This window comes from Lagopus muta, chromosome 14 (genome assembly GCF_023343835.1).
Source record: "Lagopus muta isolate bLagMut1 chromosome 14, bLagMut1 primary, whole genome shotgun sequence".
Classification (NCBI taxonomy): domain Eukaryota; kingdom Metazoa; phylum Chordata; class Aves; order Galliformes; family Phasianidae; genus Lagopus; species Lagopus muta.
The window spans coordinates 7,956,296-7,983,609 of record NC_064446.1 but is presented as its reverse complement, the minus strand read 5'-3'; the positions used below and the strand labels follow the sequence as shown (position 1 = coordinate 7,983,609).

General features: G+C 45.5%; 1 protein-coding gene and 1 long non-coding RNA gene across 4 annotated transcripts in view; one reads left to right on the top strand and one right to left on the bottom strand.

The window, feature by feature from the left end:
- The window catches only part of HTR4 (5-hydroxytryptamine receptor 4), a 99,376-nt gene that overhangs the window by 54,844 nt on the left and 17,218 nt on the right, over positions 1 to 27,314 (top strand). For both annotated transcript variants that reach the window (XR_007379806.1, XM_048960599.1), the window contains exons 5-6: positions 1,655 to 1,808; positions 2,462 to 3,027. Coding sequence is in view for 1 of the 2 variants with exons in the window: in XM_048960599.1 (XP_048816556.1) it covers positions 1,655 to 1,808; positions 2,462 to 3,027 (720 nt within the window). In the remaining variant the exon portion in view is untranslated. The remainder of the gene's footprint in view (positions 1 to 1,654; positions 1,809 to 2,461; positions 3,028 to 27,314) is intronic.
- Positions 3,064 to 16,062, bottom strand: LOC125700198 (uncharacterized). 2 transcript variants are annotated; one of them, XR_007379808.1, is made up of 3 exons: positions 14,031 to 16,062; positions 9,084 to 11,164; positions 3,064 to 8,289 (listed from the first exon to the last, which is right to left on the bottom strand). It is a non-coding gene; the product is annotated as an uncharacterized LOC125700198 (long non-coding RNA). The 2 variants fall into 2 exon arrangements; XR_007379807.1 differs by lacking the exon at positions 14,031 to 16,062 and having other exon boundaries at positions 3,748 to 8,035; positions 8,183 to 8,289; positions 9,084 to 9,318.

The following is a 27,314-nucleotide window of genomic DNA, read 5'->3' as shown; positions in this document are numbered from 1 at the left end:
GAAGCCTTGTTGGCAGAGCGGGGCCATGCTGAGCACTGCTCTCCCACCTCACAGCAATTCCTGCTTTCTGCAGCAGAACAGCTGTGTTCTGGAGCCAAGCCAGTCGCTTCCAACCAGTAGTTTCCGGCATCTCTAGATGTAGAGATCTGAACTGCAGGATCCCTGGAGACTTTTAAAAGGAAGTTGAAAATGTTCTCAGTTATACATTTAGAGTGAGACTCGTGTTGGTTGTAAAGAGATTTTAATGCTGTTTTATGAGCTGAATTATAAAACATTTTGCAAAAAATGTCCTTTTATAAAAATCCTTGTTATGTCTGTGTGGTCAAGAAGAAAAAGTCTGATGTTCTGTAGCTGAGTGTTGACATTACTTCCTATCAATTATCTGGAGCAAGTTCAAGGACGTATCTAAACTTGGTTTTTGCATACAGTCCCTTTGCAGACCAACTGTCTTCATAGTCTACCCAGTGAGATTTCTGTTGTGATCTTCCTTACTCTGTCATGTTCAAATCAAAGAAACTACAAGACTGCTAGAGCAAGGAGCAGGGGATTGAAAGTCAGGACCATTTCTTGGCTCTGCTCTGGTCTCCAGTGTGAGCATGGGTAAGCCTCCAGCCTCCAGCTCCCTATCTCAGCAGTGGGGATGTCACTGCTGGCCTGCAATGTGTGCTGAAATTTAAATCTCTGGAGTTTGAAAATATTTCATTAGGAACCTAAGACAGGCTGCCAGGTCAGGACCTCCAGAAATTTGCAATAGGATGATATGGTTGCTGATCTGCTGCGCTTGTGGGCATATTTAACTTTGGAGATGGATTTCTGTTTTTAGGCTTGATACACCTTCTTGATGTAGAAATCTAATAACAGGTGGATAGCACAGGAAACAAACAGGCAAGTTGATTTTTTATCTCAGAAGATATTTTCTGTTCAAAGCTGGTTGTTATTTTAAGAACATGAATCTATTGTACTGTGAATGTGTTAGAATAACAGGGAGAAAAAAGGCAAGTGCAGGGCACCTCTCTTGATGGGGAAAAGCCTGGAAGTCCTGGGCAGGGCTGTGCTCTTCTTGTGCCTGAAGGTTAAGGCCAGGGAATAGGGAGGAAGAAAAGAAGCTCAGTTAGGGAAAAGCACACTTAATTTTACTGACATTTTGACAACTATGAAACACTTTGTTAATTTGCAATAACAACCTTTGCAGCTTTGCCAAAATACATGTCCGTTGCCATTAGAAAAACCCCAACATTTACTCAGTTATGGCTAAATAGAAGGAAGGTGAACTCATTCATTGTGGTAAGGAGGGTGCAGACAGCTTTGTGACTAAGCACAGGAGGAGAGGAGGGCGACATGGGAGGTCACTCCCTTGCTCAGCGACTTCAGACAGACCACAGCATTAATCTGTGCCTCATTTTCCCTAGCTGGAAAATAGAAAATATTGGCTTTTCCCTGCAAGGGACTCTGAGACCTTATTTACTCATGCTGTGAAAATACTCTGAGCTCCTTGTCTGAGAGGAAGTCAATAGAAATAGACTATAGAATCATTTTTTACCACTGTTTCAAAAGGCAGAAGAAACAAGCTGAAGAAAAGGCTTTACAGTTTTATTTTTAGAAGACCTGAAGGTCTCCTTCAGTGATGGTTGTTCTCTTTCTTTCCTCCTTGCAGGTACTATGCTATCTGTTGCCAGCCACTGGTGTACAGGAACAAGATGACTCCACTGCGTATTGCTGTAATGCTTGGAGGCTGCTGGGTAATCCCGACGTTTATTTCTTTCCTCCCTATCATGCAAGGCTGGAATAGCATTGGCATCATTGATTTGGTGAGTAGCTTAGGAGATATACCATCTTGGTACTACATATATTCCCTGCTGTATCTTCTTTTAAAAAGCAATATTCAAGGAAAAGAAGGCAAGGGAGGCTAAAGGAGAAACACCTTGTGACTGATTCAGAGGGCCTGCTGAATTCCTGGAAGGTGTCTTTATGGGGATTTACAAAGCTGCTGCCCGCTGCCCTGTACCTGATGCAGACCCTTGTCTTCTGAGGCCACAGCAGCCCAGACCCATGCCACCTATGTGGTCCTTCTCCAGTGCATTTGGGCAGATGAAGCTTTAGCATTCTTGGTATAAGAACATATTCTGATGCACAGGTCAGTGAGAGCTGCAAAAAAGCACAGCATCAAGTGAAGTTATTCCTCTTTGCAATGTCTGGGCTGTCAGGCTGATTTTCAATAGCCAGGTTGAGCCATGCTCTGGGATGCTGGAGCTGCATCATGGGAAGGTCCTACAGCAAAGCCCATGATGTGAGCACAGGCAGGAGGGGCAGCAGCAGGTAAGTGAAGCACTGCATATAGAAGAGGGAAAGGAAGAGAAAGAATAGCAAAGTGATGGTGGAGCTTCCTAGCAAACAGACTGCTGGTATCGGAGGAGCAGCACTGAATTTCTTCCCTTCTTTGTCCTTCTTCCCCCGGCCCCAGATTCAGCAAAGGCAGTTCAACAAGGCTTCCAACTCCACGTACTGCATATTCATGGTCAACAAGCCATACGCCATTACCTGCTCTGTGGTGGCCTTCTACTTTCCCTTCCTGCTGATGGTGCTGGCCTACTATCGCATCTACGTCACTGCCCGGGAGCACGCCCGGCAGATCCGGGTGCTGCAGCGCGCAGGGACCCCTGCTGACAGCCGGCATCAGCCTGACCAGCACAGCACGCATCGCATGAAGACCGAGACCAAAGCTGCCAAGACCCTGTGCATCATCATGGGGTGCTTCTGCCTGTGCTGGGCCCCCTTCTTTGTCACAAACATAGTAGACCCTTTCATAAACTATACGGTGCCGGGGAAGTTGTGGACAGCTTTCCTGTGGCTGGGCTACATCAATTCAGGGTTGAACCCCTTCCTCTATGCCTTCCTGAACAAGTCTTTCAGACGTGCCTTCCTCATCATCCTGTGCTGTGGTGATGAGCGATACCGAAGGCCTTCCATCCTGGGGCAGACAGTCCCCTGTTCCACCACCACAATAAATGGATCAACTCATGTGCTAAGGTGAGTGTTTGTTCCTCAGCTGCTGCAAAATACCTTGAGTCACTGGGAAGAGAACTTCTCATGAGTTTTCTTAAGGGATTATTTTTGCATTGCATTTGAAATAGCTTATGGGTTAACTGTTCAAAAAGGAGGGAGCAGGAGAAGTGCACAGAAGTCCTTAGGGTGCTCCAATGACCAGTGTTTGTATGTGCCCAGATATCTACTGGAGTGCACAGTTTCTTCAGAGGCGTGTTCAGGAAACAGCTGGGAGGAGGCAGTAGTTGTGCATGCATGCTGGAAGTCCTATTGCTTTTTCTGAGAAGAAGGGAGCACCCTGCAGGAGGCTGCCCTCCCTTTGCTCTAGCAGAGGGACCGAGGTGCTCTCATTGCCACTTCTCCTCAGATTCTGCCTTTGTAGACCCACCGGCTGGTGCTGCTGCTCCTGAAGTGATGAAAGGCAAAGGATGTCACTGTGGAATCCTAGGGAGTGTGAAGCCCCCACACCTCACACATCCATCCTTTACATCCACACATGCTGTACATCCACAGTGCTTTTTGCAAGAGGACTGCGTGTGGTTGGGATGGCAGCGGGCTCTGTGCTGGGCCACATCCTTTGCTGCCTTCTCCACACGGAGCAGTGGAGGCAGAGCACTGAGGAAGGCAGGGAAGAGCAGTTATCTCCAAAATATCAGAATGAGCTCTATTCTCTGAAAGAAAATCTGCAGGTGTTTCTGTGTAACTGCCTGAGAGCTATGTGGTTCTGGTGGTACATGGATTCATGGCTCCATACTTGCAGCTAAGGGCTTGGTAACTGTTTGTGTTCAGAGCTGAACCCGTCTGGAGAAAAAAATCATACTTCCAGCTGTGCCTGATCTGTTGGTTTGTGTCTGGTTTGCACCCAGCTCCCTTCTGTAAGTTTTGGAAAGAGTCCTGGGCTGTGTAATGGATGGGAGACAGGGCAGGGCTTTCCACAACCCTGAGACAGGCCTCTCATGCTTTTCACATTATGAAGGACATTAAAAACTATATATCTTCTGCTGAGTAAAAGTTGTTCAAGGGCTAAGGTCCCAGAGTCCTCTGCCTGTGATGGATGCAGGACACAACACAATGCTGAGCTTGTGTCAGATGAGGCGGATGCTGCTCAGCTGCAGGAGGAGGCTGGGAGCTGCAGAAACAAGCACTGGGAATGTGGCTGCATGCAGGGAAGAGAAAAGGGCCACCGGTGGTGGAGGGCTCCATGCTGTGACAGCCTCCCCAGGGCAGTGGCCATGACCTCAATCCTTCCAGAGTTCAAGGAGTATTTAGAAGATGCTCAGAAATATGGTTTGAGTTTTAGGTGGTCCTACGTGCAGCCAGGAGTTGGATTTGATGATCTTTGCGTGTTCTTCCAATTCAGAAAATTCTGAGGTTCCATGATTTTAGTGTTTACCTGGTCAGCCCACTGGCCTAAGCACAGAGAAAGAGCGAGTGGTGTCTGTTTGGGCTATTAAGTGCTGCAGCAAGATACTTATTGTGAAAGTACTCCCATTTCCAGATCCCCCCTCACGTTTGTAACATGTGGCTCCTGCAAACAAGTCCTCCGTGGAAATAAATAATGAGTCTGAGGACTGCGTGACCAGCTGCCCTGCCTTGCTGCAATCCTGTCAATGTAGATGTGATAAACACTATAAAATGCTCCATGAGAACTAACTCTGTATACGGCATCTTCTTCGTTTCTAGCTTGTATGAGTTATTGTACAGATAAGAGTGGGTCCTCTCTCTTCAGCTCACTGCATGCACAAGCTATATTCCCTCCTGCCTTTCTGTGTCACTCCTCTTGCAGGGAAAGGCACCCAGGGCTGCTGAGCAACACTTCTGCACTCCGGCACTTCAGACACAATTACTTTCTATTTTTCTTGGCTTTGTAGCAGATGAGAAAAGCATGACTTCCTCTTCTGTGTGGATATTGCACTGCTGGTGATGGAGGCGTAGGGATTAAAGGAAAGGTGACTAATTGTAGTTTCTGGGCTTAATCTCACTTGTGGAATTTTGAATTCTTTGGTGCTTCTCTATTAAATGCAGAACAGTTTGGACTCAGCTCAGATGGAAGGCAGGTCCTCTCAAGATGTAACTCACATTTGCTCTGTAGCTTGGAAATCCTGTGCCCAGTAACTACAATACCTTAAACCTATGGGCTAGCCTCATACTAACCCAGCTGTGAAGAAGCTTGGGGACTGGGCTTGGTTAACACTCTTCCAAACTCAGAGTTGTTTTCTCCTGACTAAGAGCTTCTGCACATTGGGGGAAGTTGTGCAAGAGGGATGCTGCAGCTGTGTCTTGTACCCCGGCAGGAAGAGCATGGAGAGTCCTTGTGCTGAATGCAGGGTGGGCTTCCACTCTAAAGGTCTGCAGTTCTGAGTTAAGCTGACTGAATCTCTCAGCCTCAATAGGATTCAGGAGTGGTGGAACAGGACTTGGATTTCTATCCCCTCCCCACATCCAATCTTGATAATATTTGGACTATTCTTCAGCTCTGTCTGTCCAAACTATTCTTCCTTTGCCTACGACCAACTCACTGGTGCTTCTCCAATTGCCAACACTACACTTGTCTTCATTAAAGGTAAATTTCAGGCTTTCTCTCTTGGATGTCTGACCTGTGAGCGCCTTCCAGAGAGGAAACCATTTCTTCATTTTTTTTTTTATAACTTCAGAGCCAGAATATTCTAATGTTCTCATATTGGGATTTCTCATGGTTGTATTAAGAATGGGGGAAAAAAGAAAAAGAGGAGGAGCAGAGCACAATAAACAGCAGTGGTGAGAAGAGGCAGACCCCCTCAGCACACACAGACAGGCCAGTTGGGAGGAGCCCTCATCCTTTCTTTATTTTTCAATTGATCTGTGAAGACTGTGGTGTTCTGGACAAGCAGACAGGGAGAGGCTTTGCACAGCACACCTGGAGCCCATTGCATGTCCAGTGGGATGGGCAGGCTGCCTGCAGCTCAACTGCCTTGCCACAATGGGAGGGAAACCCCAGCAGCCACCCTCTTTTCTCCCTAAACCCTGAAGCAAGAGATGAGGAAAGGATTTCCCATCACCAATTTTGCTCTTGAACTCTACATGAAGTGATGGAGATACCCATTATTTGAGCAGGGTAAGATGTAGTGCAAAGTATGGTTGGAAGATGTCATGAAGAGGCAGGAGATAAGATTAATTAGAGCTGGATCTGCCTGTACCATAGGCAGGAGTGGTAGTATTAAATATTCATTCAGCTGTGAAGAAGATTTTCGCTTTCCTGTTTTTAAAACTTGCTTTCTGTAAGCAGAGGAACTGCCAGAACATGTACTTTTGGCCCTTCGGATCCACCTATTTCACTTCTGATGTGTACTATCAATTGCAATCTAGGCAGGACACATGCAAATAGCAAATCGAAATTTGCAGGTGTGGATGCTATCTGAAATTCATACCCTATTCAATTTTCAAAGGCTGAGATTGCAACTCGCGTGTCATATGCAGAGGTTTGTTTCTTTGGTTGCAGCACAAATTGTGTAATATATAAATATGAATTTCTATTTATCTATGAGCATAAATATACAAATGAATTTGCAATTCACAGTTCTAAGAGGCTGTGGTATGAAATATTGTGTGCGGAAAGGATTTGGGGATCTTTCTGACTAACAAGTGAATTTACAATGAGCTCTCAGCTAACATAATGCAAAAATAAGCAGAATAATTCACAGCAGTACATAAGGCTTTCTGGACAACTCCAGCACGTGTTCAGGAGTCCTGTGCACCACCAGAGTGAAAACAAAATGCCATAATTACCTGAAAAATGCTGCTTCCTTTTTTAAACATATTGCTTGCATATCTTTTGTTGTGCATAGACATTTGGTTAACGCAAAGCAACAAGCTCATACCCTTTGGGAATCATTAAACTCTTGTACTGCACAAGGGGATTGGAACACAGCTCAGCAGTGCTTGAATTCCTGGATAAATCACGTTCTGATATTTTGTCACAGCAGAGAAGGTGAAGTAGAATTGAGCGATGATCAGAGCAGACAAACTCTGGAACGTCTGGGTCAAGTACGTCCCTTTGGTATTTGTATTCCCCATCTCCATCCAGAGGTGCAATGTGTAGCACAGAGCAGGGTTGATCTCTCCTGGGAGAGCTAACGCGAGTGGTTTATTTACTCATTTTCCAGCACAAAGAGGCCTTCTCAGACAGGGCTGATGCCAATGTCATTTCTCCAAACTAAAGCAAATCCTGATTTTCCTTTTAGAAGAGCCAAGAGAAACAAGATAAGGGGGGAAGAAAAGCAGCGTGCAGCTTTGGGGACTGGAATTTCATTGTCCTCATAAATACAGAATTAATAAGTAACCCAATCAAACACACTCATGTCAGCACTCTGAAGGTGCACAAGGCACGGGGAGAAGAGCACAGTAAATCACTGCGCAGCCAGCACTCAGTGCTGGAGCATGGCTGCGGAGCCTTATTGGCCCCTGTGGGCAATGTGAGTGATGGAGTCGGTAAATCTGAACAGGTGCTGCAATGCTTGGCTCCTCATTTTGCAGAACTGTAGCAGCTCCCTGGCTTGCAGCTGCACTGGAATAAAAAGAAATCCTTCTTGGCTGTAGGGAAGCACGGCTCACCTTGCTCCTGCCCCACTGGGTCTGACGCAGAGCAGGTGTGCACAGGGATTGTAGCACTGCGCTGCTGCTTCTAGTCTGTAAGGTGTTGGCAGGAGCTCTTCCTCCCTCCTCTCCCTTTCCTGGCCAGGAGCAGAGGAGACACTGGTACAGAGGCTTCGGTGTTCATGTGGGTGGATGGGCTGACTGCGTTGCATTACTTCCAGAAGCAATGAAACAAGAATAAATTAAAGAGGCTGCCCTGAATTGTCATATAGGTCCTGGAGCCCTCCTGCCTGCCAGGCTGCCAGTACAGAGTCTTCACTGCTGTGCTTACAGGTAAAATTCCGCTGTCCTGCCTCCTCCTGTTCCTCTTATCTCTTATCCTTCCTTAGGCATTAAGGCAGCCACACAGACCACGGAATTCCTGAGACAGAGCAAAGCAGTCAGGATGGGACAGCCCTGTGCTGCGGCTGCTCCCGCACAGCCCAAGCAGCTGCACGCTGGGCCCTGGCACCTGGACAGCCTGCAGACCGCAGCCTGGAAGCGCAGCCCCTCCTCACTACTCGCCCACCTCTTCCCCGGCTCAGGGCCATCCTTTGGTGTCAAAAAGGTGTGTTGAGCTTCAGCGGGGAGCGAACGCCTTCACTACCACCTTTCCCCATGGAACAGCGGTGGCTGCTGGAGGAAGGAGAGACAGCGGTGACAAAGGGCACGGATAGGATGAGCTCACTGCCTGCCCTGATGAAGCCCACAGAAAGCATACAGGAACAGCAGCGGGAGCCTGGGCCCAGCTCAGCCACTGATACACCACGCTAAATATTTCTTGTTGCTCTCCTTCTCCCTTGCACACATACCCATGCTTATGGAAACAACTCATTGCATAAGCCAGCAGGAAGCAGTTTCTGGAGAGGAGGTGATCACGGGCTGCTTTGCAAGGTGCTGCATCCTGGCTCTATTTGTGCTGCTGGAAGCAGGAGGGTGCTACAGGAACCTGGGATCTGTATCCTGGCTGCAGCAGCTTGCCACGGCCAAGGAAGGGCCTCACTACTGCTTTGAGAGAAAAAAAGATAGCTTATTTCAATACATGCACAACTTTACTTGGACAAACTTGCAAAGTCTGGCCCAGAGATGAGAGGTAAAGGGCTGGACTGAAACACAGCGTCTCCCAGCGGTAGTGCATGCAGCTTCAAAGCCAACTCCTTGCATTGGCAGGGTACTGAGCTCCACCTAATAGGTGAATGGGTAAAACCCACTATTATTGGCTTTTCTAGGGCATCTGAAGGGTGTAACTTTGGTTTTGTTTTTTCTCTTAAGGAGAAATAGGCAAGCAGTGTAGGCACGTGAGATCATGGTGCTCACTGTAGCAATTGGACAGATCAATACAATGGGAAAGGCATTACAGCAGAGCTGTGATGACAGAAGGACCGGCACAGTAGAAAGGTATTATAAAGGAAAGGAAGAAGGTTGCTCACCTGTATCAGAAGATTCTAGGTTTGCAGGGGAAAGCTTCACCAAGGAGAGATCTCTCACCTGTATCAGAAGATTCTAGGTTTGCAGGGGAAAGCTTCACCAAGGAGAGATCTGCAGAAAGAAATCCTTCCCCAGTGGCAGTCAGCCCTTAAATGAGGTCTAAGAGAGGTGCAGCTGGGCTGCAGCCCTTCGGGTCATGCAGCTGAATTGCCTTCACCTGTGCTCCCAGGGCTGACTGGGTCCTTTCCCCAGGTGCTCAATCAGCGGTTCAGGCCATGACTCAACAGTTCCCATACACTTACAAACAGAACCAGCAAGGGCACAAAATCCTGAAAAAAGTATTTGGATAAAAAAGCATGAATTACAAACATGTCTTCTTAGCTTGTTTTGACCAAGTTTCAAAGCGAAGTGGATATGAATCTTTCGTGGCATTTTTTGAACACAAAGGATGCAAGGCCTTGGCTTAAAACTGAGTTTTTATTTTAGCACTAACTACACCATGAATATCTTTCTGAAAGGTTTTTTCCCTTTACAGATATTGAACAGATTTTTCTGTAGATGTTCTGTGATTTTTTTCTTATCACTCAAGGATCACTGGGGAAAGAATTTCAGTGGCAGAGTATTACTGCCCAAAGCTATACAGTTATTTACAGAAAATCATCATAGAGTAATAGAACCGTGGAATGGAATAGCTTAGGTTAGAGGAGATCTCAAAGATTATCTTGTTCCAACCCTCCTGCCATGGGCAGGGTTGCCAACCACCACCCCGGGCTGCCCAGGGTCCCATCCCACCTGGCCTTTAATGCCTCCAGAGATGGGGCATCCGCAGCTTCTGTGGGCAGATGGTTCCAGCACCTCACCGCTCTCTGACTCAAACATTTCTTTCTAAACATCTAACCTAAATCTCCCCTCTTCTAGTTCAAAGCCATTTTTCCTTGTCTTATCACTATCAGACTGTGTAAAAACTTGGTCCCCCCTCTCCTTATAAGCTCCCTTCAAGTACTGGAAGATCACAACAAGGTCTCTGGGGAGCCTTCTCTTCTCCAAGCTAAAGAAGCCCAACTCTCTCAATCTTTCTTCAAAGGGTTCCAGCCATCTGACCATCTTCGTGGCTCTTCTCTGGACCCAGTCCAACAGCTCCATTTCTTCTGCTGAGGGCCCCAGGTATGGACCCTGTACTCCAGATGGAGACTCACAAGGGCAGAGCACAGGGGGACAATCCCTCTGTCTCCCTGCTGCCTCCCCTCTGTTAATGCAACCCAGGGTACTTTTGGCCTTCCAGCTTTTACCCATCAGGAACCCCAAGTCATTGTCTGCAGGGCTGCTCTCAAGGAGTTCCTTTTCCACTCTTACTCATATCTAGGATTACCTCAACCCATGTGCAACACTTTGCACTTGACATTATTAAATCTCATTAGATTCTCACATTTCCACTTCTTGAGTATGTCCAGGTCCCTCTGGATGGCATCCCTTCCTTCTGTTCCAGAATGGAACCCTGGGGGGCACCATTCATGACCGGCCTCCACCTGGACATAGAGTCATTGACAACAACCTTCTGGCTATGATCATCTAACCAATTCTTCATCCACTGAATATCCAGCCTTCAGATCCGTCTCTCTTCAATTTGGAGATAAGGATGTGATGCAGGATCATGTCAAAGGCCATGAACAAGTCCAGGTACATGACATCAGTTGCCTTTCCTTTGTCCATTGCTGCTGTCACTCCATCACAGAAGGCCACTAGTTGGTCAGGCATGCCTGCTGTTGGTGAAACCATAATCAGACCATTATGGTCAGAAATTCTGCCTGGCAAGAACTGCCTGGGAATTTTAGTGGTCCAGCAATATGGATCAGAGCTTTGACACAGTGCATCATCTTCACTAGAAGGTCATTAGCCTCAAAATGGATAATTTGGATTCGTTCTGCTGTTTCCTTCATTGCTTCATTGTTTGCAGTTCCATGCTGAATTGCCATAGATCATTTTAGAAGCATACTGACACCAGCAGACATTTTGCTGTGCTGGCGAGCAAGTACAGGCTCTGGAGCCTTAGGACGCCAGCTGTAGATCCTCCAGCTGTCACTTACTATTGGGAGGCAATAGACAAGAAATTCATGTTTGCAAAGTAAACAAAGAACATTCCCACTAAATTCTTTCTAGAAATTTTCTGAGCAAAGGATTCAGAGATCCCCCTGACATCTCCATCCACTGCAGTTTTGCTGTCATGTAATATCTATTTTAGACAGGAGTTTAGAGGGAAGATGGGAAGGTTTTAGTTTCAAGAAAATTTGATGAAATACTGACTGGGTGCAGCTAGTGTCTTTGCATATATCCAGACTGGGATTTTGAGTTTTGTCCTTGTTGACAGGGTTTTATTTGCTTCACCTTAGCGAATTGATGCAAACATTATGTTTGTGTGAAGGCAGACCACAGTGCTCTGCTCTGCAACGGCTATAGAACCAGATAGGAACCTCTGTGTCAGGAGTTCTGTCCTTGGGGATGCTCCAGTGCTCAACAAGAGGCACAGGAAAAATGAATGAACTTTTTCATCTAATAGAAATCTGTTGGTGGACTTGTCTTTAAAATGCAGTAGTGACATTTTTTGTCAGCTGCAGGTGCCTGGATAAGCTGTGCTGACATCTATGGGTGATGTTAGGCAGACCTTTTCACCAGGACCATATGTCTGTGAGTACAGCATCAGGCATGGCCAGAAGTATAACCCACAGAAAGTATCACAGGGCTGCCCAAGGTCTTTCTGCTCAGTACTGAGCCATGGCAAGGAAAGGAACTCCATCCAAGATGTGATGTACTATACCAGTCAAGGCATTTTTAATGAAATCCATAGAGGTGACCAAGACCAAGACCTCAAGACCATTCAGTTCATTTTAACTTATGTTAAGATCAGCCCTGAGCTGATCCCACTGGGCAATGCCACCAAAGACTGGAAAGGGAGAAGAATAATTTGAGCTAAGGAGTAATGTTAGCTCGAGAAAAAGAAAAAAAGATAGAAAGTGGCCAGGAATAAATCCAAACATGGAGTCAGAAAAAAGCTTCTGGCCATCATGGCACTGATGTTTTGAAACAAGCTCTCCGTAAGACTAGTGGGGGAAAATGGCTGACTGTTAGCAAGTTGAAGCTTGATGAATATGCAGAAGTCGTATCGTTGTATGATATGATTGTATCAGCAGCTGGAATCCCAAAAAGCCCTGCTTTGCCCTTATCTCCGATCTTTGTGGAGACCAGAAGCAGCCCAAAGTTTCTTGGTGGTCCCCGACAGCCCCCCCCCATGGCCTCCAAATACTTTTTTTTCTTTATTTGTGTCTTTACTCTTATTTCCCCATTTATTTTTCAGGGCGGCTATCTGATAGTCAGTGTGTGCAAAATTATCTGACACATTGTCTCCTTCTGCCATTTAAATCCAGGCAGGGCAAAGTAGTTAAAGGTAGTGTGGGAAGTGGATAATTTTCTACCAGGGAAGGCTCAGACCAGGGGAATTAAGAGTACAGCATTCACTAGGTCTTATTCTTTGTTGATAGCATTAATACTTGTCAGGAGATAATCTGGTTTTCACTTGAATTTCATTAGATGCAATTCCAAAAAGGTATTCTATAAAAATATATGAGATCATTAGACTCAATAACAGATAAAAGAGTTCCGTAATTTCGAGGAGCTTTCTTGTAGTTTTTCATGAAGCTTTGCCAATATTTGCAATCAAACTTATGTTCCAACTTCCTTGGCACGATTTTACAACTTGGCAGCAATCTTCCCTACAGTCACAGCACTCACAAAAGCTGACTGGCAGTGTGAAGGCTCACAAGCAGGACAAGGAGAACTATAAATACCTGGAGGTATGTGATAGCTCAAACAGGAGATATGGGCTGACCCAGGAAATGCAGGGTGAGATTATGCAAGCTGTTATGCAGAGAACACGGGGATCTGGGAATTTGGCTGTTCAACAGCAGCAAAAGTTCACACCATAACAATAAGAGAGTTGCAAACATGGAGAAGTTGTTGTGTTTTGCTCTGTGCAGCATCAAGGGGGCTACAAGCCAAAAATAGACATCATCTTCTCCTTCCTTTCCCCTCTTCCTCTTCTGAAGTAAGCTGCATGGATTTCTGTTTCCCCTGACTTTTACACATCTGGGTGTGCACAGGACATCTTGTGGCCAATGGCACACCAAGCTCTTCCAGGCAGCTGATGTCACCTGGTGCTTCTGCAGCACAGCCTGGAATCTGGACATGAGGAGAAGGAGCACAAATGCCAAGAGCTGCAAGAGGGAGGAGACCTCCAACACGGCCTGGAAAATGAGGAGTGTGATTTGCACCACTAATTGAAGACAGACACCTGGTGTGCAGCAGGATATTGCAGCTGGGAACAGCAGCGGCATCAGGGCAGCATCCCTGCCGTGCTCAGCCCAGTGTTTGGGCTGCATGGCAGCAGTTCCTGCAGCACAGCAGCCACCAGCATTGCAGCATTGCAGCATGCAGTGAACCTCCAGCTTGTGTGGGGGCCGACTTATTTTTTTACTGTGGGTGTTTTCTAAAGTTATTGCTGAAGCCTTTCTTTTTTATTTGTAAATGTGATAGGCTTTTATTGAAGTTGGGCTATCCCCAGGGTAGGATGTCGAGACACTAATTTCTTATCCCTCAGCTGTCATCTTTCAAGTGTGGGGAAAGGTTCTTCCTCCCACCTCTTCCCTGCTTTTTCTTTCCTAGGGATCTGAGCTAAATTTAAAAGCAGAAGAGTGCTTGGATCTTTCTTGACAATTGAAAAAGATGGAAAAGGATGAAAGTGGAGGGAAAGGTGTGGGACAACCTCAGCTCCCTGCACCGGCTCCCTTTGCCTTCTGTGGGTGGTGTGTGAGCCCATCACCCAGACTTCGGTCCTCTCTGACCACTCAGCAGCCCCACCAGCTCCTGCCAGCCCCACCAGCTCACCCCACTGCCCATACCAGTACAGACCAGCTCCTGCTGGGATGCTTCTTAAGTATGCTGATGACTGTGTTGGTGAGGTCTTCCTTCAGTCAAAACTTGCCTGTCTTGCCCATAAGTACACATACAGTGGGCTGAAGCCTGGTGCACAGCTCCAAAAATACCTTGCCAGAGAAAAAGGAGAACTTTTGATAAAAGAAAAGCTTCTTGTAATTGTACAGAATGAAATCAAGAAATTTATCTTATTTCCTACAGAGGAGAAAGGGGATTAAGGTTTTAAAATACCACAGTTTCCTTCAATTTCAGTAAGGTAATCTCTTTCAATATGTCTGTATATTGGAAAAAGATTAGAGCTATGATAAAACCCCTTTTGTTATTTGGCCTAATACAAGACTCAGGATCAGAAGTTCTGTTCTGCATTGGTTTGTTGCTGGTAAGGAGACTGAGGGGTTGAAGGGCACCTTGAGCTTGGAAGTGACTGAATCATCAACTAATTTTTGTCAGTTTTTAATTGCATGGCTTGTGCTTTGGGTAACGAAGCCTATTGCTGTATCCTGGTGGGTTAGAATCCCCATTACTGCTTACTTTCTGGTGTGAGATTTACTTCTGTAATTTGTTGCCCTGATCTGTGCCCCCTGAGGAGCAGCTGACTCCTGGCTCAGCAGCACCCAGTGATGGTGTGACCCACACAGAACATGGGGTCCCTGGGAGAGACTTTTCTGCAGGAAGCCGTGAAAATTGGTGCTCCCCAGCTGCTTGGGGAGCTGGGCTGCTCCTGACCTGCTCGCTCTTTCTGCCCATTACCAGCAGAACTTCCCTGGCTCAGCCCCACTGCTCCATAAAGCATTGCTTATTCTGTTTATCACCTATGAAAATGGAAAATAATTTGGTTTATAGAAGTTTGCAGCAACCCGGCTGTGAGCAGCCCCTGCAGTGCTGTCGGAGGACGGTGCTGGAGGGAAGGGTGAAAAGCAGCATGAAAAGCCAGCAGGGGAAAGAAACCATGGGGATGGCCAGAAGTGCTGCAGGTCAACGTTTCCTCTCTGTGCAATTACTGCTGGGTTTCTCTTCACTGTGGCTCTTGTTCAAATGGAAACTTTAAGTAACTTACATTACGTGTTGTCTTTTCCAATTAAACCTCTCTGGCCTTTCTCATGCATGACTGTTTCTTATTTCTTTCTGCTTTGCAAAGCCAGCTTGTGTAAGAGACAGTGCATCCCCAGCTCTGGCTCTTGGCCTGGAGCAGGAATGCCATTTCCCAGGGACGTGGTGTCAGGGCTGTCCCCAGGTCCTCATCCCAGCCACATCTCTCTGCTCCGGCCTCCACAGCTTTCTTCCAAGTTTCCTTTCCTCTCTGCTGCACAGGACAGCACAAGGAATCAACATGGGCGTGCATGGCAGGAGGGATGTGGGACTGTCTGCTTGGTGGACACCCTTTATAAAGATGGGCTGGATTTCCACACCTTCCATCCTTGCAGGTCTCCTGGGAGTAAAGCAAGCAGTTCCTTTCTGCATGAGGCTATGTGAATGGTTGTTTAAATTGGTTTGGAGGTCTCATTGAAGAAACAGAGCAAGATCTGTTTGGAGAAGCTCTAATCTGATTTCAGCTCAGTCCTTGCCTACAGGAAGTACAATTATAGGACTGCCTAATTTAATCCCAGCCCTGCTTCCTGAATCAGCAGCACAATGGTAGGGATCTATTCAGGTTTATACACCTAAAGCAGAAAGCTGCTGCTGAGAAATGAATTCTTACTCATGCAATGACATTTTGCTGACCCCAACAGCACTGCATCCTGCGTTGGGAACATAACTTCTCTAGGAGAGCAGTGGGTGCTGGGAGGGTGCGATGGGACAGACAAGGCTGTGTGCAGGGCCCTGCTTGATGCAGTGAGCAGCCTGCTGCCTGTTGCACTGGGCCTATCGACCACAAGAGAGGCTCAAGGAAGGTGTACAACTAATTTTGGTACCTGAACAAATCCTCTTTTGGATAGAATTCACCTACTTCCCTTCTGTGTATCTCCCAGCAGAGACCTCTGCACAACTCTGTTGAGTGCTGTGGACCAACTGTTTCCCACCTCTCCACATTTTGTCAGCCAAGATGTTCTTAGACAAAGAGCTCTGCATGTCATAGGGTTAGAAATGCTATATAAATCCAAGTAATTATTATTAGATTCTATTATTCATTGTAGCAGCAGTTATCTCTAAAATGCAGGGCTAATTGCTTGAGAGCATTTTAATATTAGGTTAACTTATTTAATTTTTTTTTTCTTCAGTTTTAAATAACCCTCTTCCTTTCTGATCAGAAAGCTTACCAAGCTTTTTGAAAAGGCTGTTCATTTACCTGAATGCCATAAGGATGCACATGAGAAATATTTCGGGATCCATCCCTCAGGCTTCCCCTCCTAGCAAAAGATAAGCGTTGGCACAGTGAACAGTAACCAGAGGGCAGAGACCTTATGGACACGGAGAGTGTTATAAGCACATCTCATTATCACTTGTAAAACATACTTTGCTTTCTCTGAATGGCACTGCTGTTTAACATCTTGGCTTTGAGATTTGTTTTCACTTTTGGCTGTGAACCTTGGTGAGCTTTTCCAATTGACCGTTATCTTTGGTTTGTAAATTTTGGCAGAAGGCAGCTACAGCAAAAGGATGTACTTACAGCTCAAAGTCTCCAGCAAAGCGTAGGTCTCCCAGGTTGCCTACCCATCTAGATTTGCCCACTGCAGCTTATGCCACTTGTGCCACTTCGTACACCTGGGACAGGGACAAGCGCTGCTGCTCACAGACATTTTGGCCACCAACTTGGTATCCCAGTGACTCTCACCACCCCTGCTGTGATTTGATTGCTTGTTGCCATTTTGCCTCGTTTATGAGGATTAGCTGCTGCCTATATTTCTGATTGCAGGGCAGTCACCAGACCCAACCTGGCTGGTCCCAGTGCTTGCAGGTAATGGCAGCAGTTCCACCTGCTGTGAGCCTGTCTGCTGTGCTCACCCACCTGTGATTTCAGCTCTTAGCCAGCTGTGAGCATCTTTCCATCCTTAACTGCAGTTTCAGAACAGTACATTTCAAGTCTTTTGTTTTTATTTATTAGGCATGGCAGAGATTATTCTTGCTGCTAACATCTGCTGTTCAGTGTGCATTTGCATCTTGAACAGATGACCTGACCTGTGAATTGATGCAGATGTGCCTTTGTTTTGGTTTAGTCACCAATAAAAATGCAGTAATTTTTTTTTTTCTGTATGCTTTTGGGATGTACAGAGTCTTGCAAACACCAATATTACACACAGCTCAGTAAGTCTAATGCTGCATTAGCTGATGATTTCCAGTCCTTCCTTCTGAATTACTTTGCTCTTTGGCAAATGCAGGCTTGGCATCACTATCATCCATTATCATCCATAAGATTTTTAAAATTCAGGTAGCTACATTTAGAATGTAGTTTTATAACTCATCTTTATTCTTCCTGTTTTGCTCTGCTTTATGACTGCATCTTTATTAATGTGATTTATGCCTGGCTTATGATGCCTCCATTGTTCATTATGCTATTAATGGGGAATTTTTCTAGAGAGCTTTCTTTGAAGAGTGATTATCCCTTTGAACCTATGTCTTCACTTAGTCCATTTAATCCTGATTAACTGACGTTTTTCTTGCCTAAAGATTTCATTAAACCACACATTGCCTTTCTCTTACCGGTGAGCTGTAGTCCTCTCCTTTGCAATGTATGAGCTCTTCAGTATCTGAGGCTTTGTTCTTACACTGCAGGGATAAACCTGGAGACATTTTCTTACCATGAATGTCAAGCCTTCTGAAATCCTAGAATCTGAAGTCAAATTTCACTACAAGCCTTTGCATTTTGCAGGAAGTGTAATCAGGAGGGTATCCATCCCTTGGCTGAAAGACATCAAAGTTCCATTAGTGATTTCATTGTTAGGTGCTTTTTAAGTTCTTTCCTCCATTAAAATCTCTTTTTTTCCAGTTAACTCGTTTATCAAAAAAGTACCTCATTCTCATAGTTCAAATTCTTGGCATCTACTACTGCAAGTCTACATAAGTAGTTAGTACAAAGAAAGTGAACTTCACAATGCTGTGAACTTCAGAAGAAATCACTGACACACACAGAACATTACTAGCACATCCCATGACCAGGGTAATTAACTGCACTGTGAGATGGCAGAAGAAGGCAAGACAGGCTGTAATCCTGGAGCAGCTGGAAGGAACTCCTCCAATAATTACTGTCATCTTCAGCAAACGTGGATTCTTCCAGACCAGAGACAGTGGGTGAGCAGCAGCAGCTGTACGGCTCCAGGTGCAGTGGTGCAGCTTTGATACGTGCAGAGCTCACCCCTTCCCCAGGTGGTGCTGGGGGCTGCTGCTGGGCCTGGCAGGAGGCATTTTTGTGCTTTGCCCAGATGTGATGTCACACCATGTGATGGAACATCCTCACAGAAGTATTACGGTGTCCTGTAAACCTCACCCCTCTCAAAATGTCAACAAAGGACAAAAATCCCCTTGGCCTTGAACTGTACCAAGGGTTTGGGTCTTAGCAGCAATTTTTCCATCTCTGGCAGCATTTTTTCCACGCAACGGCTGCTCAAGTGCACAAATAACAGGAATATAATCTTTTTGAAGGAGGAAGCAAAGCAAACACTGTACATGTTTATCACTTTGGAGGGAATGGAAGGATACCGTGTTGCTACCAGAAATGGAACACAGCCAGGTGTGATTATTTGACTTAATGAAAAATCAAGAAACTGGTGGTGTGTTACACTAATGATATGTGTGAATAATCTTACCACTGATTGATCTCTGAGCTGACTGGTAGTGCACAGAAACAGTAACTGTTTAAGTATTAAAGGCAGATATAATTTATTCAGTGAGATTCATGCCCTGTGGTGCTTTTGAAAAGATTTTATAGCACCCCAGCTACTATTTATTAGCAATGAAATCATTTTATAACACTTTGAAACAACATTGAGACAAGAAGAGCACTAAACAACTACTTTGTAGGCAAAAAAGCAGCTATGAATGGCATATCAAGAAATGTTACCAAAGAGATCTTCAAAGAGCTCAGCTTCACATCACTGAAAACACAGTGCTGTCAGAGCAGAGGATGGGGACATTTGTTCAGTTCTGTCCAGCAGGAGCATCACAGCCTCCTCCCCAGCATCCCTCATAGACCCACTCATCTGGAGCAGTCCATGGGGGAGCAAAGAACATGGGGTGCAAGAAAGGAGTGGGCATTTAAGTTGGGTTCCTTTTGCCATGGGAAATCAGCAGAGAAAGACAAGTTCCTCCACAGGGGAAGCCAAGTACCAAAATGTCCAAAGCAGGGCTCTGGATGCCCCACCTCTGTGATCAAGTGCATCACGCAGCTGTACTGAAAAGCCTTCCCTCCAACCTCTATTTTAAGTCAGCAGGAGGAGAATAAAATCCTGATCTCAACATCATGTAACTGAATGTAAGAAGGTGGTATGATGCTCTCAAAATACTTGATGAGCAGATGCAGAGGTTTAAGCATATTGTTGGGCTCAAAGGAAAAGGCTGTTATTAAAGGTGTTAAAAAAAAAGCAGCAAGAAAATGCAAAAAATAAGCCAGGCAGACTGCTCGTGCAAGTCTTTTCCTTCTCACAGTTGATCCTTTTCTAATTCTTTTCCTTGTCATTCAGGAGAGCTGCCAAGTGTTTGGCACAAACCTCCAAGTCTTAAACAGCCTATGAAACCTTCCTTGAATCTACAAAATAACATGTATTTCCTGACTTGTTCTATCCTTTTCTGCTTGGCAAATACAGTTTCTATCTCACACTCCTGTTTCTGAATGTTCAGCTTTATTGAACAGGTTTTGGTTTTGATAATTGTTGCAGAATGAGGCCCAGATCTGCACTTCCCAGAGAAGCAAAGGCTACAGCTGATGCTTACATTTTTAAATATATATATGAAAACAAAAACAAAAAATACCTTCCCCTTCTTTTCTGCTCGGGTTCTTGTGTCTCCATAATGCCATGAACTTGTGGCATTATTCGTCCCCTCCACAGCCAGGAAGGGGTGTGCAGGTTCATTCATTCAACTGCTGCTGGATTTCCAGTACTTGCTCCTCTCAATTTCCCTGAACTCCTTTTAGGATGGGTGCTGGAGGATCAGGGTACCCTACCCTGCACCAGATGGATTGTGTCAGAGGATGATCTACCAGGGAGGGACGGCTCTGCAGCAGATAAGGCTGTGCAGCCAAGGGTGGGCAGCTGGCAGCAAAGCACACCCCTGGGTCAGGAGGGCAGAAGGTTCAACTCATGTCCACGGATGAAGAAACTAGAAGAATATCAAGGAGAAGTAATGAAGTGACCTCTGTATATGCTGTATTGAGTTCTGGTGTGCCCACAACAGGGATGTGAAAAAACAAACCAGAAAATTCAGGGAAAGCAAAGCACACAAAGTAATGAAATGTTTGAAAGCTTATCTTAAGCTTAAGTGAGAAATTAAAGAATGATCTTATTAGAAGCTGGTCTTTAATCATAGCTTACAAATAACATTCTTCTGTGTAAAGTGCAGTGAAAAGTGGATCCTGTGGCTGCAAGTTGAAACTAGAATATTTGTACTGAAAATAAGGCATGCATTTCTAACATTAACTATAGGTACTAGAGAAAATTACCAGCTGCTTTGTGGTTTTTCTTTCTATTTATATCTTAAGAAAAAAGATTAGATCTCCTTCCTTCTTCCTCCTCCCACCTCCTCCCCCCAAAAAGCCATCAAGAAACCCCAGATACTCCATCTAAACAGCAATAAAAAAACTTGGTTGAAACTTTTAGCAAGACCTTGTGTTGTAGGCAGGTGATAGATGCTTTCATCCCTAAGTCAGCCCAAGTCAAAAGTACAGTGGCTTCCAAGTCTACATCAGTGAGCAAGGTCTACCTGTAAATCTGTGAGCATATTTCCAGTGGGGAAAACTACAAAAAATCAATCAAATTCAATACAATTTCCGTTTATGAGAAGGTCTAAGAAACTCTCAACTTTCTGCATCAGAACTGCTGTTGTTGATATGTGGAAAGTGTTCTCCCTTTGTGCTTTATCAAGCTTTCATCAGAAAGTCAGGGGAAAAATGGAAGACTAGGAATGGGAATTACAGCAACTAAGTGCTTAAAGAGGCGCTGATAATTCTCTGCTACTTTAGAGAACCAGTGAGAAACCTTTGGTACCTTGTTCACAGCCAATAGCAGTGTATTTTTAAAGTTAGTGCTGGGTGTTGGCTAATGGCCAGGTGTAGTTATAACTTCACTAAAAATTAAATGGTAACTGCCATATTCCTGCACTGCAGTGTGACAAAAATCAAGGAGCTCAACAATTACTCCCCCGTCTGTATTAAAACACAGACCAACATTTCCAACATACTAAAGCTGTCAGCTGGCTCGAGGATCACCAGCCAGGAATCCACATTCCTCCATAGATCTAACTTCCTAGCAGTGAACGTGTCAGTTACCGTGGCTGGAAATTAAAGGACTCAAAAACTACCCTCTAGGCTTCTTATTATGAGATATGGGTGGCTTCCACAAAAGATCATCAAACCAAATATGCCAGTGCTGTTCCTGAAATCAGCAGGAGGAAGACATTACATTGCAACCAAACCTCTCCCTAGAGCACTGCTAGGGAGCTGTCAGAATGTGGGCTCAGCTGAGCACACCTACAAGTAGATCAAAGAGGATATTCTCAAGGAGCTGAAAATACTGAAGGATTCCCAGTGAGGAATATGGAAGAAAATGAACTCACCTGATGTCTCATACAGTTCTAACTCAGTTAGAAACTGCTACCATAAAGACAGGTTTCCCTTTCATTAGAAGATCTGGGAACATAGCTCTAGCTTTGACACTATTAAAAGTAATTTCCTGGTGTTTTAATGCCAGGCTAGGTAGAGAGCATTTCCTATTAACTGTCCGTTTTTTCCCTTTCTCCCTTTACTACCTCTGTGTCTTCCCTCCTCTCTGCACTAAGCGGCTGTTCCTGTCTCCAAGCTCCTCCTGCTGCTCTGCAGTAGATCAGTTCCCATCTAGCCATGCCCGTGCTCTCTAAGATGTGTAGAGGTGTAGAGGCAGATACCCCAGGCACATGGGGATGTTTCTCCAGGACACTGAGGGCTCCAGCTGTGCAGTGCTGTGGAGCAGCAGCGCTGCATTTAGATGCTGGTTCTCACTGTGTTGCAGGAGGATCCCACCATAAGTACCACATAAAACATGTCAAGACAGAGGGTATTAATTTCACATTGGCATTGCACAGCACCATATATCACATACCACACTGAGAACAGAACAGCTCTTTATGGCCTTTGCTAGAGCAAGCCTGAACCATACATAAAACATGGGATATTTAACAATTCCAAGAACTTAGATATAGCTATGAGAGTTTCTCAAACAGCTATGAAAGACCAATGACATCAGTGCCTTTAAGTCAGTCATACCTTCTGGCTACTGGTAGATATCCTCTTCCATCAGATGAGGTGAGTGCTTTCATTTGGATTCCCATCACAGAGGAATGCCCCCGGGGCCAAGCACTTCAAAACATAGCTACAGTTAGCTGAAAATTAAACAGGAGATACTGTGAAATTGGCTTTCTGCTGGAAACAGAGGTAGGAAAAGGAGAAGAGCTCATTTCAGGACCAAGAAAGCCCTGGAGGTCATGAGGACCTCCCCATCTTGAAACTGGGGTGGCAAGTCACAAAAGCTGATATGTGACCAGCCTCCTCCATCAGGAGGCACACGCTGTGTGTGGACCCTCAATGTCAAACAGCCACAACCTGTCTGTGTTACTGATTGCTGTCAGCTCGTGTTCTCTGCATTGAGCTGGTAAGGCCACAGACACTGGGGAGACTTCACCTCCCAGTACCAAAAAACCCACAGTTATCTCAAGACATTTGTGGCAGACAAGGAATTTCCCTCCTTTGCACCTTCAAAGATTTTATTTATTCCCTATTAGGACACTCACATATTGGAGAGAGACAGCAGATTCCAACAGTTGCTTTAAGAGTGCAGAGTTCGAAGTGGAGGAAGCAGTTTCAGGTTCCACCATCTGCTGTTTCCCACACCCAGGTCTCCTGAGTAGGCTGCAGTACACACAGGATCAGGCTGCAATCTGCTCCCTGCACTGGTACCCAACTTGCTTCTGAATTTCTGTGCTGCAGAATTCCAAGCCACTGGGGGGAACTGGCATCATCCCCTCAAAGGTTAAAAGAAACAAGAAATCTCTCAGGAAGAAGGGAAAATGTCTTTGGAAAGCAATTAGTAGAAGTCATGTAAGGGGCTAATTCAGAGTGAGACTGCCATGAAATATTCTTCAGACCCAGAGAGAAGCTCCCATGCTGAATAAGAAGGGATAGCTGAGCACTGTAATGAAAAAAAGATGAACGTCAGTAACTTCCATCATCCTCTTATCCCTCACTGAAACTTGAAGGTTTAGAAGCCTGGTCTGGTGGGCTTTCACGTTTTTCTGGTCAAAGTCAAAAACACCTCCCTGGAGGATAGGACAACAGAGAAAGTAACTCCATTTTGGGAAGCAAGAAGGAGCAAGAACACAGCAAGCAGAACTCTGTTGTCATAAGCCAGCTCACTCATGTGCAAATCAGCAGAATCCATTGCCTTCTGTACATCTCTGCCTGGCGCAGCACCCACGGCCCTGACCCATGGCTGGGCAGGCTCCTTCACAAGACTCTGCTGTCCTTGGTGTGAGGTGCACAGAGCCCTATTTCACAATTTCACATTGATAAAGCCTATCCTTAGTTATCACAGCCTTTGAAGTCCGCAGCACTTCGGTTAGGACCTGCAAAGAAAAGCATGCATGCTGCCAGAGGAGTTTCTGAACCAAATAATTCATTAGGAAGCAAATTTAGCCATTCCAAAACATGGAATTATGATGAACTGAGAAACCTCGCTGACTGCTGTGATGGCATTCATTATTGGTGCTGTGGTTTGAGAGTGCCTCCCTGTTCAACATGGGCTGCTCCATTTCTTTTGTTAAGGACTTTGCCTGGGAAAGATAATTAGAGGTTCGTTAGGCAGAAAGTTCACATGCACTCAAGAACAGATAGCAGTGAGGCTAAAGGTTATCCTACAGTTAATTTGCAGAAGTAGGCAATCTGTCTGACCCTAGCTGGGGGGCAGACACGCAAAATGGCAAATTGTTTTCTTTTTCATTTCTAACATTTTGAAACATTCAATTTTGATTTGAAATCTAGTTTATCATTTATTCACTTTAAAATAAGATTTCAAACTTAATTTGCTTTGAAAAGGTTGAAATGAGGCGTTCTGAAAACATGACATTCTTGGGGAGAGGAAACAGAGAGGTTTGATGTGGAACATGACAAACAAACAAGCAAAAACAACAAAACAATTCATCTTCAGTAAAATGGGATTTTCTACTGAAAATCTTCCAGCCTGCCTTCAGGGCTGAATGTGCTCCAGAGATTCATAGCCCCTTGTCCAAGGGAGTCACCCTGTGAATCCAGCAGGGAGCTGGAGCATCCTGGCACCTTGAACCTGTGCTGCAAGATTCTGGCACATGTGTGCTGCTGTTAAACAAATGAAACCAACCCAACCCAAACAAACCCAATCCAACTCAAACCAAACTAACTAAAACCAAAGCAAACAACAGCAAACACGTAAAAGAATCCAAACGCAACAATTTTTATCAGCTCATTAGACCAGGAAGCTCCACTTTTTGGGGTCATCGGAGGGAGCTCCCCAGGATGGTTAAAAAGGGAGAAGCTTTCTAACAAATTCACTAAGCCATTGCTGAGCATTCATGGTTGCCTACAGAGACAGAGCAACAGAAACGCACAGTTTCACCCTTTGGTCTTTTAAACAGTTCTGTGTGAAGCTTTAACAGCATATGTTTCCTGAAATACTAAAGAAAGCAGAGCCATGGCCTAAAAAATCTTGTAGTCGAAAAGGAGGATTGAGCTCTGAAAGAGTGAGAGTGTGGAAATTGGGGGCCAGAAGCTGCCTGGGGCACTGGGGTGATGTGGGATGTGTCCCAGAGCGCGGCTGGAGCTGTCACATCCCACCTGGCTGCCCTGGAGGATGAGACAGTGCCCAGGAGGCTGCTCCAAGCCATGGGCTCCCCTTGGGCTGTATCATGGCCAGGTGGGGCTTTCCTCAGATACCACAGGCAGGGCATCAGCGCCAAGGAGCAGGAAAGGCTTCTTTTTGTCTTTCTCCCTACTTTAACGATGCCTTAGGGTGATGACAATAATATCTGATGGCAGTTACAGTTGTAGTCACACAGCAGTTGCCTTGGAAGATGTCTCAGCAGCACAAATGAGAGTCAGTATCATTTTCCAAAGCACAAATCTTTCAATTTTTAAGACTCTTCTCAAAGAGCAACTGGAAATATCCAGCCAAAAACTGGCTTCCATCCGGAAAGGGCAATAATAACTATCAAGGTGGCAGGGATTTCTCAACCCAAACCGCACCTCCACTCTCATTTAACCCAGCTTCTGAGGCAGGAGTGGGACAACGGAGCAGGTGGAAGAGCAGGGCTGGGACCACCCTGTGCTGAGCCTCCAGGGAGCAGAGCCACGGCCGTGGTGCAGATGGCAGCGCCATTTTCAGAGCTATAAACAGCCTCATTGTCATAGCTCTTTGAATGGTACTGCCATATGTACCGGAAAAACAGCATCTATGCTTGGGAGGGCTTGGGGCCAGCTGGATTTTCTCCCCATTTGGATGAAGCTGATTCCTGAAGTATGAATGAAAGCTGCGTGCTGCCTGGGAGTAATTCCCTCTCAACGCTTGTTTTTGAGTCTCCGAAGATCATCGTGTACTGCTCTGTCTCCTAGCAGCAAAACTCAAGTGTCCTGCGTGTGGAAGGGTTGCTGATGCATCTAAACCACCCTGCTCAGTTCAGGAAGCAGCGTTGAACATTCATGGAAATTCGGGTAGAAGATCAGTCAGGCTCTGTGTGCTTTTCTTCATCATGTGATGCAATGAGTGTTTGACTGTGTCTGGATGGGGCACGAAGACAATCCTCATCACCCCGTTGCAGTTCCCACTATGCACTTCCAGTTGTGCTGCTGAGGGAGCAGCCAGTGCAGCAAAGGAGGAAGAGCATAGCAGAAAGCTGCACAGATGGAAACCACGCTGCGGGAGTCAGACCCTGACCCCAGAGCTGGGGTACAGCGGGGCAGCTCTCAGGGAGACCTTTCTGGAACAAGAGCAGCTTGTGAGTTTGTCTGGCTGTTGCCAGGAGTTCGACTGATGGAAGCCAGATATCTCTGTTAAATATTTACCTGATTTCTGCTTCAGAAGAACCTACGGAGATCTGAGAACCACAGAGCCGTGCAATGTGTTTCTGATTCTGTGCAGTATCAGCAATAGATTATGATGGCTGATGAGTCCAGGCACTTGTGATAAACTCACGGCTTAATTAGCCACCCGTTTAGAGACATATTCTAGGAACTAATTAATTCTTTCAGTTTCTGGATTAAACCATTGCATAAAGCATCCCTTCAAACAGAGAACATTATATGTTATGCTACTGTAATTAAATAAAGAGTTAACTGAGCTTGAGAGATGCCCACAACACTTAATGAGGATTAATTAAGCAACATGATTTACAGCTGGAGAAGATGAAACTGAGCATTTCCAAGCTGGCAGTGCAAAGCAGCTGTGGCTGCTGAATTCATGGAGGCACACATGGGGAATGTGCCTCAGCAGGAGCTCTGCTACAGCCGCTTCGCTGACCAAGTTTGTCTATCACAGACTCATTAAGTTTGGAAAAAAACACTAAGATTACAAGGCCCAACAGTCAACCCATCACCACCATACCACTAAGCCATGTCCCTCAATGCCACATCCACCCTTTGCTGAAAAATTGCCATGGCAGTGACTCATTTAGTAAGGTTGCATTCAGCCCTGGCAGTGCCCCCGTTGTTTGGCTGGACACTTACCTCCCTATTTCCCTGCTAGGAGTTAAGACCTTGGCAGCCAGAGGCTTGAAGGGCAGATAAAGCACAGCCGAAATACTTACAGGGTTTCCTCTAGAAGCCTTCCCTGAGACAGCCACTAAATTAGCCTGTTATTAATTTCTCTGATCTTTTCCTTTGATGGCAACACAGCTTGTCTGTGTAACAGCATCATTACACTCCAAGCACACCAACTATAGGAAATGGTTGGCTGGTATTGGCCTGGTTAGTACAAACAATTCAAGTGATCAGTGTCATCAGTTCTCACTTCAAGAGAGAAATCCTGTGTTGGCTCTCCCGTAAACCAAAAGAAAGAAGCTTGGTGAATATAGGCCAGATTAAGAAAAGAAAAATCAAATGAAAG